Raw genomic sequence first — 16688 nt, 5'->3', positions numbered from 1 at the left:
TGACAGATGGCCTGTCTGGTGTGGGGACCTGTGTCTTGGGGGCTTTGGGGATAGATGAGGTTCTGGTGTGTAGCAGAAGAGGGAGAAGAAAGAAAAAGACAGAAATCCAGCCTAGCCCAGCTGGGTCTGTGATTCTGCTGAAATGTTTCCACATCTTTGACACCCCAAGCCACCACTCCCTTAGCGAAATGGAGCTAGTGTAGTGTGCAGTCGCAAGATATCTTTATAATGAGCTTATGTCCATGCAATTTCATTTTCTCATTGATTTGCATATTTCAATGTTTACATTCTTATTGCTCGATTCATCGGTGCATGTTGTTTCAAATATACTTTAACTCTGCTTTTCTTGGTCCAGTGGATAAAATCAAGCCCTGTCCAATACTCAGTATCTAGTTTTACTTGAAAATATGTCCAATTATGGAAGTAAACTGGGTTTTGAATGGCATTTCATGTTGACTAAGAATTCCTGTAAGCTCTTAGTGTAGCAGTGTAGATACTGTATGTGTACTGTATGCTCTCCGTAGACAGATGGCCCTAAGAAATGGGTTGTACATCACTAGGATCAGTCTGATATGTCTTCAGGCCTTCCTTCTTTTTTTAGATATCAAATCTGGATTGAACCATTAATGAAGCCAGGAGAATCATGGATATTGTGATACAAACAAACAGTCAGTCTAACTGTGTTAACGATCTTTGTGCTGCATGTGAATCATTCATTAAAAGGCATCTACACAATTTGCAACAATTATATTTCTACCCAAAGTCTGGGTGGCCACATCATTAAGAACTAGGGTACGTACTCTACCCAAACATTTTCATTTTTTAATCATTTACTGCCACCCAGGTGTATATGATAGAGCCTCAGATGAACAAAAACAAAGATTTTTAGAAAAAAAAGTCTCTGTAGTCTCTGTAAGTCGTCAAGTCACCTTTATTTATGTAGCACTTTAAACAAAACAGATTGTGTCAAAGCAACTGAACAACATTAATTAGGAAAACAGTGTGTCAATAATGCAAAATGACAGTTAAAGGCAGTTCATCATTGAATTCAGTGATGTCATCATGCAGCTCAGTTCAGTTTAAATAGTTTTAATAGTATAAGTCAACAATATCACTGTAAATGAAGTGTCCCCAACTAAGCAAGCCAGAGGCGACAGCGGCAAGGAACCAAAACTCCATCGGTGACAGAATGGAGAAACCACAAAAACACCATATAAAGGAGTTCTCCTCTGGCCAGGATACATGCTGGATCTGGTGGCTACGGTGACCTCGGAATAAGAGAGAAACAGACTAATATTAGCGTAGATGCCATTTTTCTAACAATGTAGCAAGTACATCAGGTGTTATGGGAAGTGTTCCCGGTTCCGGTTTACCTGATTAATGCAGCTTAAATATCCTTTAACGGATATGGATATTAGAAGCGTGTTAGTGTGTTATGTGTAAGCCAGGTTAAAGAGATGTGTCTTTAATCTAGATTTAAACTGCAAGAGTGTGTCTGCCTCCCGAACAATGTTAGGCAGGTTATTCCAGAGTTTAGGTGCTAAATAGGAAAAGGATCTGCCGCCCGCAGTTGACTTTGATATTCAAGGTATTATCAAATTGCCAGAGTTTTGAGAGCGCAGCGGACATGGATGTAACATAACTGTAATGTAACAAAAGCTCCACATAATGTTAGTGGATAGTACAAGTTACGCTTCAAAAACCACAAACATGACACGACTATAACCCACATGACCTCAATCAATACTTTCTGAATGGAAACTATATAGGTGTGTGTGAGAATATATATATATATATATATATATATATATATATATATATATATATATATATATATATATATATATATATATATATATATTAAACGTTTTAAACTGTAAACTTTTGCTTCCGGCATGAACTATCATTACCAGGTAACTCCGCCTACAATAAAGCTCATTGGACAAGAAGTACAGAGGAAAAACTAATATTTTATGACAAATCCATCAAGTTCCACAAAGAAATCATAAAAAAAAAAAAACTTTATTTATTGTTTGTTGTCCTGAAGATACATTTTGTCGGCTGCTTGGTTTTTATTTCTGTTGGTCGCGCCAGGTAGCCCCGCCCAGAACAGACGCTCCTTATTGTATCACCAGAGCCCATGGATTGCTGTAAATATATTGAAACTGCTGACTTTGCTGCTTAATCCCATTCAAACTTCACAGTTGGAATGTTTGGATTGAGAGTTCCATGAACCACGTGACCATACGGCGGCAAGATCACAGCATGTCGCAAATTTATTTTTCAGCGGCTCTGTAATAATCAAGCATGGATAAGAAAACATTGATCTTGGAAGTTTAGAATCCATCTGGTGGAACATTATTGAAATACAAGGTATGTTTTCGGCTGTAGTGCGTTGCGAAAGGCATGTTTTGTTGAATGTTAGAACCTCCTGAATGGAACTGGTGCTCTTTAACATGCACCGCACCTCTCCATTGACCTTCATTATCTTGCATAACCAGATAGCAGTGCAACACAAATGTAGTGGTGGAATGCTGATCAACCAACTGTATCAAAATAAATTGGCACCAGCAATCAAACAAAAATCAGAACATTCAATACTTCAAAAAAACCTTAAAGGGGTCATCGGATGCAAAATTCATTTTTGTTGTTGTTTGAACATAAATGTGTGTTGGTGTGTTGGAAGTGTGTGTACACATCCACCCTATAATGATAAAAATCCACCCAGTGTTTCTTTTTTTTAAATCCCTATTTTAAAATCCTCTTTTTCAAATCAGGCTGTTCTGAGATTCCAGTCAGAGTGACGTAGTTCTGCACAGGCTGCTCCCATGATAGCGCCAATCCCCGATCTGCCTAAATGCGTTTAAGTTTGCGCGAATAATTTGTGATCCAGCTTCATCTACAGAAGTGATTATAAGTAGGGCTGTGCAAAAAATCGAATACGATTTTCATGCGCATCTCATCAGTAAAGACGCTTCTGTAATTAGTAGTATATCTCCAGCACGTGCGTTCAGATCAGGGTTGCCAGGTTTTCACAACAAATCCTGCCCAGTTGCTTCTCAAAACTAGCCCAATCGCGTTTCCAGGAGGTTCCCCGATAAAAATTGCATCCCGGGGTTAAAATATAAGCTTTTTGGCATGGTTGCCTTGGTAAAATTCTCATTTTAGGGGCTAAATATCACGTTATTGGTATTGGGGTCGCTTCAACCCGCGGACATGAAAAACAACCGCAGACTTGGCAACACTGGTTCAGGTGAAGCGGCATTTACTACACAGAGCCGTAGTCCACCGACAAGCTAGAAGCTACACAAAATCACTTTCAAAATCGACAAAGAATCGCCTGCGATTTTAAAATCGATTTTGTGTAGACTGTCAGTGAATTACGGCTCTGTGTAGTAAATGCCAACCAGTGTTGCCAAGTCTGTGGTTGTTTTTCATGTTCGCGGGATGAAGCAACCCCAATACCAATAACGTGATATTTAGCCCCTAAAATGTCAATATTACCAAGGGAACCCTGCCGAAAAACGTACATTTTAACCCCGGGATGCAATTTTTATCGGGGACCCTCCTGGAAAACGCGATTGGGCTAGTTTTGGACTAGTTTTGAGAAGCAACTGGGCAGGATTTGTTGTGAAAACCTGGCAACCCTGAACTGAACGCACGTGCTGGAGATATACTACTAATTACAGGAGCGTCTTTACTGATGAGATGCGCATGAAAATCGTATTCGATTTTTTGCACAGCCCTAATTATAAGGGTTTTTTATTAATCTTTGCAAATCGCCTTTCCTAATATATGCTAGTTAACAAGTTTCGCGGCTGAAGTTTACAGTCTGCTCGTCAACCCCACGGAAGAGAGGGGCGGGGTCAGCAGAGCTCATTAGCATTTAAAGCAACATGGAGTAGAATAGCATGCTGAAAACAGCTGATTTTGACAGGGTAAAAAGGGTGTTTTTTACACTACCTTTGAGAATTTTTTTTATAGACTTTTCTTTAAGACCCTAAAGAATCATATCAACTTGTGGAAAGGGGGCATCCGATGACCCCTTTAAGCACCATATAGGCCAATTATGTGAACTCCAAACCACACTTGTGATGGGGAACAGATAACTTAAACAATATTATGATTTTTTTTTTCAGTAATAATTAAATATTTGAGTAACATCCTAACTTGATTACATTCTATTATTGAAAAAATCCTTTCCATTCTGAGCATAACCTAAAGGGTGATATAAAATATTTTGGCTGAATCCATTATATTGAAATGAGTAACTGGGTCTTCATGCTTGCTGGCTTTCTGACTGGCATTATCTACACAGCTTTGACTTTCTAGGCTGCAATTATTATTAAGACACGTCTGTTTTGGAGATGTGCAGTATTCAAAAGTTGCTGATATCCCACAGGACAGTCAAATGCAAGAGAGACAGAGCAAAGATAGGGAAAGAAAAGGGGTGAAAGGATACTATGGGCACTGGAAAGCTTGCTGTGATGAAAAAGACAGCTTCTGGAAACTCTCATACTTAACTTGATTGAGGAAGCAAATATATTGCTCTTTGAAGTTGGTGTGAAATAAAAGTTCACCTTATCTGTTTTCTACAGTAAATGCTTGTTATTGTCATCATTTAGTCCTCTCAAACCCATCCAATAAACAGCCGATGGATGAAACAAAGTGCAGACACAACATTTTTATCTTTTTCGACAATCTGTCAAAATGTATGTAGTTGTTATCCATGTCTTTAAGATGTACTTTAAAGTTACATGAAATCAAAGTTGTTGTTTTTGTTCTGTTTACTTTTTTTATTGGTAGATTTGGTCTTTGTAATCCTTATTTAAAACAGAATATTTTGCTTATCTTTTGAAACGATGTAAGGATAAACAAGCAGCTGATTAAGTAGTTGTTATATGAGTGAAGCTTCATTTCATCTGACTCCATTCATCTTTCTTTTCACCATTCAATCAAATTGTGAATTATTCAGTCAAGTCCTGCTGTTTTTTCCACATCAGGTATCAGAAGTAATATGGGTTGAAAATGGCAATTCACACTGACATGTTAATCTGAAATGGACTAAAAGCACAAGCTCCCCTACAAAACATATTCAGATACTTAAGACAATTTAAAAATGCTTATGTATTTGGATTATAACAAAGCATTCAAACAAGTGTTTATTTTAAAGAAATATGGCACAATCACACTTTTCGATCAAAAACTGAACACAAGATGAACTTTGTTAGCTGTCAAAATAAGAAACAATTAAAATTTTGTTCAAAATGACACTCACTTTCTGGCTGCCAAACTTTTTGGAACACATTTATTGTTAATATTCATGTTTCTTAGTGGTAATTCTGCTAGAAATGAACTTGAAGGAAACTGACTTCACACATCTGAAAACTGACACTAATAGGTTAAGACTAATTTAAAAGGTGGCTCAGAAGTTCATTCAGAAGTGACACTGAAGACTTGAGAAATCCTTTAAAAATTGTGATTCATAGCAGGAGTGCACCAAGGATCTAAGATCACCAAGTAAAAGAAACTAGTTTAGTTGCAACTGATGTGTAATTCTCTCCAGGAATCAGGAGTTGCCACACATGACTCTTGCACAATCTCCCTGGGGCACTGACCATCAAGGCATGTCTGTCCCTTTCCCTCACTCTCTCTGTCTCACTGTCGCTGCAGGGGAGCTTGACAAGCAAAGCCATTTGTCCAAATATACATGTGCTCAAACCACTCCATTAGTAAGTGGAGGGTACCCATTTTCACACCTGGAGGTCTCAGGGGTACCTTGCCCGGTTTCTGTCATGCGAGCACTAGGACCACATAACCTACCGATCTCAGAGTGAGATTGGATGAGCTACAGACTCTGCTGTGGGGCTTCAGCTCTTTTTGTTCCTTACAAATACAGATGTGTGAGAATATGGACCTTAAACATGATGATGTGAGAATTTCTGTGATTATCGCAGATGCCTGATGTTATGTAGTGTAATGACAAATCATTTCCCACCAAATTAAGCCACTAAGTTTGAGTCAAATTATGATTCCCATTTCAGTAGCTGTTCACCCTTGACAAGGTTTAAATATAGTGTCTTAAATGACTCCCTAACAAGTGTCATTTGCACAGATGCTGTATATGACAATTCTGTTTCAATCATGTGGCTTCTTCTCCTCGCGTTCTCTATTTAGATACAGATGACAATGTTTCATTTTGAAATGCCATGGCAATTAGAGCTGAACTAATGAATTTTGTGGTCCCATGTGCCCAGTTGTGATTTGACATGTTTTCTCCGGTGCACTGACCGTGGGTCGCAGCACTATGGACCACACTGCCAGCAGTTAGTACTTCTGCGTGATAGGCTTGTGACACACACAAGTTTTTTTTTTGTTTGTTTGTTTTTTTAGTATACAGTGGCCAAACAAAGTATTTATGATGAATGTATGTAATTACAATAGAAACAATATATAAAATGGCATCTCCAAATGAATGATGTTAGACTTTTGTTATCCATTTTTACATTAAAATTACAATAATCATAAATTCAAAATAAATAAATAAAAAAATATTATAAATAATATTAATATTCTAAAAAAAAAAAATTTTGTTTGAAAAGTTGTATATAATGTGAAACTTAATAAAACAGAAATATTTTGTTTGAAAAGTGAGTTTGTAATATATTAATGTTTTTAAAAGAAGAACCACTTTGATATTTGGTTTGATATTTGTTATGTCATGCAAAGACTTTAGTGTCTCATGATCCTTTAGTAATCATTCTAATATGCTGATTTGGTGCTCAAGAAACATTTATTTATTATTATTATTAATGTTGAAAACAGTTGTGCTGCTTAGTATTTTTGTGGAAACCAAGATCCTTTTTTTCAGGATTCCTTAATAGAAAGTTCAATTAATAGAACTGCATTTATTTAAAATATAATTTTTGTAACATTATAAATATCTATTTTGATCAATTTAAGACATTTTTGCTGAATAAAAGAAATTCTTTCAAAAAAATACAAAATTAAACAGCATTGTTTAAGTTAGACAAAAAGAATCTGACAGAGGGAAAGACAAATTACTGTAAAATTCAAAAAGTAACATTTGCATGTGAACAAACATTATAGAGTTCTTTATCATCATTTTCTCGCTCACACTCTCACTGTAATTTCTATAAACTGTTGTCATATGGATGTACCATATGCTGGCATTACATTGAAATATAGCAGGATTATTTTTAGAAATGCAAGTGAACGTGTGATTATTTATTTACATTTACATTTACACTCTTGGCAGATGCCATATTTCCAAAGACATTTGCATCTTAGTGCTTAAATTTTTGTGCACTTTTATATTTGTGACAATTACTTTAGTAGCTAAGGACACGAGCCAAGCATTAAGACTAATCCTGTGCTTATTAACAACAAAGTACCAGTATAATCGAAAAACATTGCAGTGACAGCGATAGATACAAACTGCATAATTAGATGAGTCAAATATTGAAGTTGGACCACAAAGTCCCATTAAGAATGGTCACAGGCTATAGGGTTTGATAATGGCTTGTGGACAGTAAAGATTCAGAGTGTTGGCTGCATTATAAGATGGAAATAGTGTCTTGAATTTATTCTGGCAGCTGTGGGAACCCAGTGCAGTGAGCTGAGCAGAGGTTTAATGTGTAAGTATATGAATTTGGTAGCAGTTTTTTTTTTTTTTTTTTTTTTTTTTTGGACATTTCACGAGTTCACACTTATAATAAATAGAGTAAAAGTTATGCATATTTGGCATGCTGTCCAAGAAGAGGGCTCAGAGCTCAGAATTTGGCCCGAACCCAGAGTAAGCCTGCTGTGTATATATACTGCTTATCTTGTTAACTGAGTTGATTACTAAAAGTGCTTCTCTCATGTAATAAGGGTTAATTATCTGAATGTGCTCCTCCCAAACTTTGTTAATAAAATATAATATAATGAAAGGGGTCAAGAATGTTCTCAACTGGAATGTCTGACAATAAGCTACAGATGTTGTACTGATGTGACTTCAAGCTATTTTATGAATAATTATATTATAGGCCACTTTCATGATACTTTCATGGAATGTCCTAGTTCTCATTTACTTTTATTTTATGAACAGGATTCACCAGGATATTCTTCATATTTGTGAGTGGAAATGTATTTATTTTTATTTTTAATTTTTTTTTTACTGTATAAATGCTGCCTTTTATTTCTGCTCCATTATCACTGTAAGCTTCACCTTCTCTATTTATAACCCTAGTCCTCTGCCACCTTCTATTCTCATACCATTTGCACTTGCACCTATAGGGTATATTTGTATGCACTTCTGGTTTAAAGTTAGCAGTATTTCAGTATTTGCACTGCATAATGATAAAGTTTAATTCAATCTAATTTAAAAGGCAAAAAAGTAAAACGTCCAAGGGTCATTTAGTTTTCCATAATTTTTATGCTGCATTTAGTTTAGCTCATTTTTTTGTGGAGGAACTGTTTGGACAGAGAGAATAGGGACAGAATGCATCAGATAGTTTTAGGGGGTGGATGCATGTGGGTGGGTCCTCCCCCAAATTTTTTTTTTTTTTTTTTTACTGGAGCATGTTAGTGTTATAACAACATAGTGTAAGTGTAACTGTAATTCAGTGCTGCAACAAAGAGTACATGATGCCTTTAGAGGCAACAGGCAGACAAATGATGCAGATTCATTTAAATACCAGCTTGTTTAGTGACAGTATTTGAGCACACAGCCAGACCTACCTGAGAAACAGATATGCTAAGATACTTTGTTAACCTTTTTGTGTCATGTGAGTGACATTAGATATGTATTAGATGTGGTGGTACTTTTGTTCACAATGGAGCTGTTTAACTCAGTTGTGTAAATATTCACATGGCAGGGCATATTTGGATGCCTGAACAAGCCCTAATGTGTCATTCTGTGCTTTACAGTGACTGGGGGTATTTTAACTCATCTGTCTATGAAGCATCCAAAGGCCCGTGGCCCAGTTTCTGCTTGACAACTCACTGTATAAGAATCTCTTCCAGGGTCTGTCACAATGGGTTGCTGTCTCACTAGAAGCTCATGCACAAAACCTGAGAAATTATGGTGTGTTGCTGAGCAACTACAGGCTGTCATTCATGTCACAGTTGAAGCATCTACAGAACAATGCCATATTTGATAGAAATGCAGCATTTATTCTGTGTGAAACACTATTGTGGCTGCAGGTTAACCTGGAATAGTCACTGAAACTGCATCTGTGCTTTCATGTTTGCCTACAAAAAAAATTTCAGTGCCTTTAACCCAGGGGTGTCCGACTCCGAACTCGGTCCTGGAGGGCCTGTGTCCTGCAGAGTTGAGTTCCAACCCTAATTAGACATACCTGAACCAGCTAATCAAGCTCTTACTAGGCATACTAGAAACTTCCAGTCAGGTGTGTTGAGGCAAGTTAGAGCTCCTACAGGACCGAGGTTGGACACGCCTGCTTTAACCTTTCCGTTTCTGATGAATGGTGAATAACAATAAGAGCCAAGTAATGTGATTTTCAGCAGAGCATCACATGCCACAGAGGACCACATGCAACAGCCTTTTATGTTTCCACATGGCTTGTTGCGATGATCGCTCTTGTTTTTGTTGTACATTTCATATCCGAAAAGATCAGGAACTAGAGGTTTATACATGCCATAATGGTTCTGTGTGTCTGTCAGTGCTCTGAAGGGTAGAGCGAGTGTGGTTGGATGAAGTCTGTCTGATAATGCTGATGTATGGAAGCTGGAGTGCCACAATAATTTCAGCTGAGCTTCTCTGGCATGATTTTCTAGTGCTGCGTAATGACAGCCTATGATGCTGGATAACGTTTGCTCTGAATGTCACACAGCTGAAAGAAGAATAAACGCTAAATGCACACCTTAATAAAATAATCCTGTATTGAGACCTCCATTTTTATGGAGGATGCTCGCTAGAATCTAAATGCACACATTTAATTTATGGGCTGAAACATTAGTTTGGGATTGTGTGATGGCTGTCTGAGTGTCTGATTGCTTACAGTATGTCATTAAGATTGAATCTTTAAATGGCTGGTGTGAGCGTATGAAGGGCTGTGGAGCTGGGTACAGTCTTTTCACAAAAAGCCTGTTCAGATCAATAACAGAAGACAGCTGTAATTATATTGAGGTAGCACAGGGAGGTCGGTCTCCACTGAGCAGCAAACACTTCTTAATAGCTAACACAGACAGCCTCTGATATTCATTCAGAAAGAAAGAAGGACCAGCCTAAGCTTGAACCAGCAGCTCAAACCCACACCTTAGGTGTAGGTGATCGCTGAATGGGTATCAGTGGGGCCTGAAATGGACCTGCTTAAACATTGCCCACAAGTCACGACAGGCTGCTTACCCCTGCCATGTCTGATGATGACAGATGGCGTCATTTCTGAAGCTTGTCCAGGTGCCATACAGGCAGAACTTGAGGTGTGGCTGAGCCATTGAAGAGCCTGGCTGTATTTATGCTAAGAGAGCTGGTGATAAGTTTATTCATATTCATAGCTCTCTTTCCCTCTCACTTTGTCTAGCCTCCTAATTAAAGTTTGACTCAGACTTACCCACCTGTATTGTGTCTGTATTGTAAAGTATGTACTATTTTTAGAAAAGTGTGTATGTGTATATACTGTGTGTGTGTGTCTATATACACACACACACACACACACACACACACACACACACATAATGCTAAACACTTCAGGAGTTTTAAAGTCATCATCTGATTGGTTGAACTGTACAGGAATGGCCCGCCTGTAAACAAAGCTGTTGTGACGCCAAACCCCCTCATGCAAGAAGAAAGCCACTCTGTTTACAGCTATGAAAATTAATCAAATAAACGCTGTGTTTTTCAAAAGAATATTAAGTTCATAGACTCTTAGCGACTGAAGACGACGTTCTGGAATGATTTATTGGTTGCATGCCGGTCTGTTATAGGGACACTGATTTTACATTTTCACGCCCCTAAACATGACACTGAACAAAACAAACTGTGATTGGCTGCTTTACATGTCAGTCAGATGTCCTCCAGGGAGGACCGTGGCCAAGGAAAGCTATGGAGTCCAGACCTTCTGCTGTCAGACTATCTTGAATGTTATGGAATACGCTACATGACTTTTAAAATCTGAACAGATTTTAAAACCTAGACATCATACCTGCTGACTTTATAAATGGTTTCTGGAAAAAATTGGCATTGTACAATAAACAACTGAGAATCTCACACTGCCAGACTTTTACATTGCTAAATGAAAACAAAATGTGTTTTATAATCAGCTCAAAATATTAAACTCTGATATACTCGGACTGAATGAAGTCCAAGTCTGAAACTAAAAATAGTCTTAATAGTCGGTGTCTTTGCCCATCATACATTACGCGATTTTCTGTAGAATCTGTCTCTGAATTCTGCAGCTAGGATTGACTTGATCAGACTGAAAATTGTGGACAAAAGTCGTGTAGTATTTCAGCCTTTATTCAAAATGCATAGAAAAATGCTCGCGAAGTCGCGTAAGCCTGGAGAGTAACCATAGCAACTGTATGCCGATCGTGCGATAAAAGACCAACCCCCACCCCCAATAAAGCCAAAACCACCGCAACCCCAACACACACACACACACACACACAGCACATCGTGGTATCTCAAATGCTTCATCTCTGTTGGATCTCTCAAGCCAGTCAGTTATGGAATTCAATTCACGACAGCCCACTTACGTTGACGGTTTGACGCCATCTGTTTCAATGCCCAATCCCAACAGCATGTGAAGTTTAAAACCTTAGGCGTAATGAGCTCATGGCTATCAAAGTGTTGGAGCTGCGTACTAAAAAGCTTTAATAATCTATAATATATAACAAAATTCTGTTGTAAAAGTGTCATATTAATCCAATAACACCTGAATCAAAACAATGCTGGTGTAATATGCTTATTTTCTACCCGTTAGACTTGAATCAATACAATCTCTTAAACCATTCAGTGTGTGTGTGTGGTGTGTCTCATATAGTGGCGGTTTTTCAAGGCGAGTGACTCGCTTTAAGTGTAACCGGCGAGCAGAGGGCGTGTCGACAATACAGCGCCGTACTCAAGGGTGCCAATAAATTCAATAATGACGCCAGTTAGCCCACCCAGCACAATACGTCCGATGGCACTGGAGTGTCCTTTGTATATGGAGCTCCGACGCGACTAGTTTATGGCAGACCTTCTGCAAAGCGCACAGTGAGCCACAATAATGAGCTGAGAGTAGGAGCTTTCCATGGTGCTGAACCATTTGCGTTTGGAAGATAACGGTTTTTATTAAAGCTTAATTTAGTTTATATTCGTGCAGGCAACTCCTGTTGAAAATATCAAACATGAAAAGTGTTTTATTCTCTTCACTTGATGTAAAATTGCCCATTGTTATTGTTTAGATTTAAATGCGTCAAAACAACCTAGGCTATATTCATGTCTTTTTGCAAGCGTTTTATGTTACAAACGCAGGATACACACCGGACGCGACCGATCACGCGCCGCGCCGCAACGGCTTCAGTCTGTCTTCAGTGGAAATGTAGAAGCTGCACGTCGTCTTAGAACGTTCACTAACACGGACCAATCAGCTGTGAGCTCGATGACATCAGTAACAGTAAAATGGATGGATACGGATAACTAATCACTTGGTTGATCCAACGGTCAAAAGTTATTAAAATGTAACGAATAAAACTGACACAGAATTGATATTTGTAAATAATTTTATTTCAGTCTGAGCAGAATAAAGTGGCTGCAGTAGCCGCGCAGCGCCACAACAGACGCTTCCTATGAAGGGTTTACTTTTGACGCGCCGCTCGCGTCCAGTGGACAGTGTTCAGTTCAGGGTGGAATTCAAAACGGCACGTTTACAAATGCCATAGCAACCGAGCGGTCACCTCTTTAATATACCGCTGCAGTAGACTTTATTTTTTTGCGCGAATGTGGAATTAGCAGAAGGCTGTGCTGCAATATCTGGATATATGATGTGCGCCTGAAGAAGAGTTGCAAAGCAATGATGTCATAGTTTTAAGTAGGAGCCATGGGAGAGCATATGGTTGGTACCCGCTACCGAAAGGAAGTGTTGCTTTGTTATGAGCAGGCGGCGCTGTAGCTGGCGGAAGAGGAGGTCGCCCAGCCCAGTGTCTCTTCGCCTGGAATAGAGAAGCCGAGGAGAAGACGCGAAAACGGTGAGAAGACAAAGCTGCTACAATGGCCGCGAAATCCGACGGGGTGCTAAAGATGAAGAAGAGCGATGTAGCATTTACGCCTTTGCAGAATTCGGATCACTGTGGTTCGGTTCAAGGGCTCGCTCCGGGATCGCAGCCGGATTCTGGAACCGGAGAGGTGGACTTCGTCAACGGGGAGTCGCGGTGCTGTGGCTCAAATTCGACATGTCTCCGCCTCGGCAGGGAGCAGCAGAAATACACGGTCTGGGACTGTCTGTGGATCCTCGCCGCAGTGACGGTGTATTTCGCGGATGTGGGCACTGATATTTGGCTTTCGGTCGACTATTACCTCCGCCGCGACTACTGGTGGTTCGGACTTACGCTGTTTTTTGTGGTGCTCGGCTCGTTCTCCGTACAGGTCTTCAGTTTCCGTTGGTTCGTCCATGATTTCAGCACCGAGGAGAGCTCCGGCGGTGGCGGCGGCAGCAGCGCGGGGAACTGCTCCCACATGGACGGGAAGCTGCTCAGCTGCTCCGCTTCGCACGGAGACGTTGGAGCCCACCCGTCTACGCCTCAAAGACAGGCGTCCACAGCGAGCAAGAGCAACACCACAAGCAACAGCAGCAACAGCGCTACTGCAGCCCGGACTAGTAAGACACGCACAGCGTCCTGTTCCCTCTGTATCTGGCTGTTGCAGTCCGTCATTCACATCTTACAGCTCGGACAAATCTGGAGGTGAGCTTGGGCAGGGCTTTATTTTCAATGGCACTTGTGATTTGAAGAGTCGAGGTCGGGTGTTTATTGCTTGTCCTCTTTAAAAGGTAGCACCTATTTTGTTTCGAGCAGCGTGCTTGAATGACATTCTGAGCGTGTTCTTGAGTTTGGAATGGTTGACACGTTACGGCCTACACACACATTGTGTGGGCTGGAGAGATAATTTATCATCCTGTTTTTACTGTAAAGCTCATAATCATGGAGTATCTGGTATAAAATTGCTTTTTATCTGTCTTGCAGCAAATGAAGGGTAGTAGGCACTTGTGGTGTTGTATTTGTATGACCTAACTTGTTACAAAATTAAAAAGATTTCCAGATTGAATGAAGCTCGAATGACTAAAGAGTTAGTGAGGACAGTAGATGTTCATTGACTCGTTCCATTTAAATCCATTATTAATGTAATTGAGAATAGACCTCATAGAGAACTAAAGACTATTAGTGGGCGATTGATCGCCTTGTATGAAAAGTAGTTGCAAATATTTCCCTGGTGGCATCTTACGGTGCATGAGGTTATTGGCTCACCCATGAAGCTGTATTCTTTTTGCAGGTCAATACATTCATTTGCCCATGGTTGTACATTAAAGCTTACATGAGTGACCAAGCTAATGAATGGGATTGTGGAAACCTATTCGGTTTCACAGCGTCAGCCCATCAGGGTCTTCAGAAATCTGAATGAGTTCTGATCAGCATGATCATCATGAGTGATATTCCATTTACTCTAAGTCTTTGACCCTGAGGATTGTGTTTGGATGCTGTCCAAACAGTAAATGATGTGGAATTGCTATATTGGAAGCAAGCCATCAAAGCTGTGTCTGATATATAACAGGGATTGCATAGATGAGGTACATCATAATCAGCCTTAAAGACCCCTTAATGAAATCACACGATGCTGCCGTTACTTACAGATGTGGCACTTTTTAAATGCTGTTGTACAGCTGCTTTGGTTTTCGGCTCCCATGTGCCCAGTCAGCTCTGAGTTTGAAGAATGTTGTTCGGCAAGAGTTGCTAATTGAATAAAAGCTAGTAGTGGGGAAAAATGAATGGAATGACTTTATAGCCCGCTTCACAAAATTATAGGCCACAACCTCACCAATGCATCCCAAATCCTGCAAAGTTCTCTTAACGCTTGAGCACTTCACCTGAGTATTTTCGTAAAACATCAGTATTGTTTTGCTTCCTGTGAAGTGGCTGATTTGGAGGGTAATTTCCTTACATTTTTCTGTTTTTTCCTTTTATTTCTTTCTTTTTTTTTGGTGTCATCTTGGTGGTGTTACATGGTGTATGGTGACAGGAATGAAGCTGACACAGTTGTGCAGTTGTGTGCTCTCAGACAGGGAGGATTGTTGAGACATGCGCTGCACGTGGCACTGTGCAAAAGGTTCACCAGTCTAGGGACATCTCACAAAGCAAAGCAATTTAAAAATAGCATGCTTTGCTAGTTAAGTTCTTGATATTCAACAAAGGAAATATGTCAGGCTGAGTGCTAGAATTGGAGTTTGATTGTGCAAGGTGAAGGTCTAAGTGTAGCTGTCATATATTGATGTATACATATTAATGTATCCCCATACTAATGTAAAGAGAAAATCCTAACAGTGGGAATGAGCCTTTTGTGTGTTGCATAAAAGTAGGTTTTTTTTGTTTGTTTGTTTTTTATAAGTGCTTATATATGACCTTTAATTCAGAGGAATATACTTGCATGCATAACTAGATTTCAGGTTGACATAATAGCAAGTTTTTGTTGCATTGTTGCTGAATCATGCCATCCTGTACTGATCTGGGCTGTAGCTCTATTTTTCTCTTCATCGTGGTGCTGAAAAATCGAATACTGTATGTGTGATTGTATATTGTGAGTATCCACATCAGTAAAGTACGGTTACCTAACCGTGCAGAGAAATCTGTGCATGTACTTATAAAGTAGCTCTTAAAAATAAAGATTCTTTAACATCCATGAAAACTTTCCACAAAAGGTTTTTATAGTTTCAAAAAGTTGTTTTAGTCTTAAAAGCTTTATTTTAATAATATTACTATACCAAACTATGTTCTAATGGAAATACTACTGGCACCACTACTCTCAGTGTTCAGAATAATTTGGCTCCAATAGTGGAAAAGCCTGTTTAGACAAAGTCAGACTATTTGCATACTTGTAAAGGGCTTGGAAATCAGGTTGATATTTCTGTATTGTCCTTTAAAATGAAAGGTAAAACGCCATAAATAATTAAACTAGACAGACTACATTTTTCAGTTTTACATCTTCATAGAAATTTGGATGCATTTGTGACACCAGGAAAAAGCAATAAAGTGTTTTACTGATTAAATTCTGAGTATTTGCATCCTTTTATTTATTGCGGTCAGGCTTATTAGACATAAGATGGAATTCTTATCTCCTGACTTCAGTTTAAGACCACGGTATATCTACATGATGCATATCTTCACATTAACCACTCTCTTACATGTTATATTTCCATCATATGTCTTACAAGCTAATTATTTTTAATTGCAGGTAATAAATAAACTCCTTATAACTTTGAAAGTCATTCTATTTCTGTTTCTGCATGTGGAGTCTTGCTGATTGCGTCCTACATGATTGCACTGCAAATGAGCGTGCACCAAACCACTGTGTGCATGCCACTTGTTGTTGACTACATGCTGTGTATATGTATGCATATGGGTCTCAATAAAGTATGAAGCATTTATTTCGCACAGTAGGGGTCTACTTGGGGCTGGGGTTGTAATCCATGCCT

The 16688-nt window shown here is 39.1% G+C and overlaps 1 protein-coding gene across 1 annotated transcript in view; it reads left to right on the top strand.

The window, feature by feature from the left end:
• Window positions 1–12714: 12714 nt before the first annotated feature.
• Window positions 12715–16688, top strand: part of LOC109067001 (XK-related protein 4-like) — a 48359-nt gene continuing 44385 nt past the window's right edge. Inside the window, exon 1 of the mRNA XM_042774197.1 lies at window positions 12715–13908. Within this exon, the coding sequence (XP_042630131.1) occupies window positions 13217–13908 (692 nt within the window). The 5' untranslated portion in view covers window positions 12715–13216. The remainder of the gene's footprint in view (window positions 13909–16688) is intronic.

Source organism: Cyprinus carpio, chromosome A2 (genome assembly GCF_018340385.1).
Source record: "Cyprinus carpio isolate SPL01 chromosome A2, ASM1834038v1, whole genome shotgun sequence".
Taxonomy (NCBI): Eukaryota; Metazoa; Chordata; class Actinopteri; order Cypriniformes; family Cyprinidae; genus Cyprinus; species Cyprinus carpio.
This window is presented reverse-complemented; position numbering and strand designations above follow the sequence as displayed.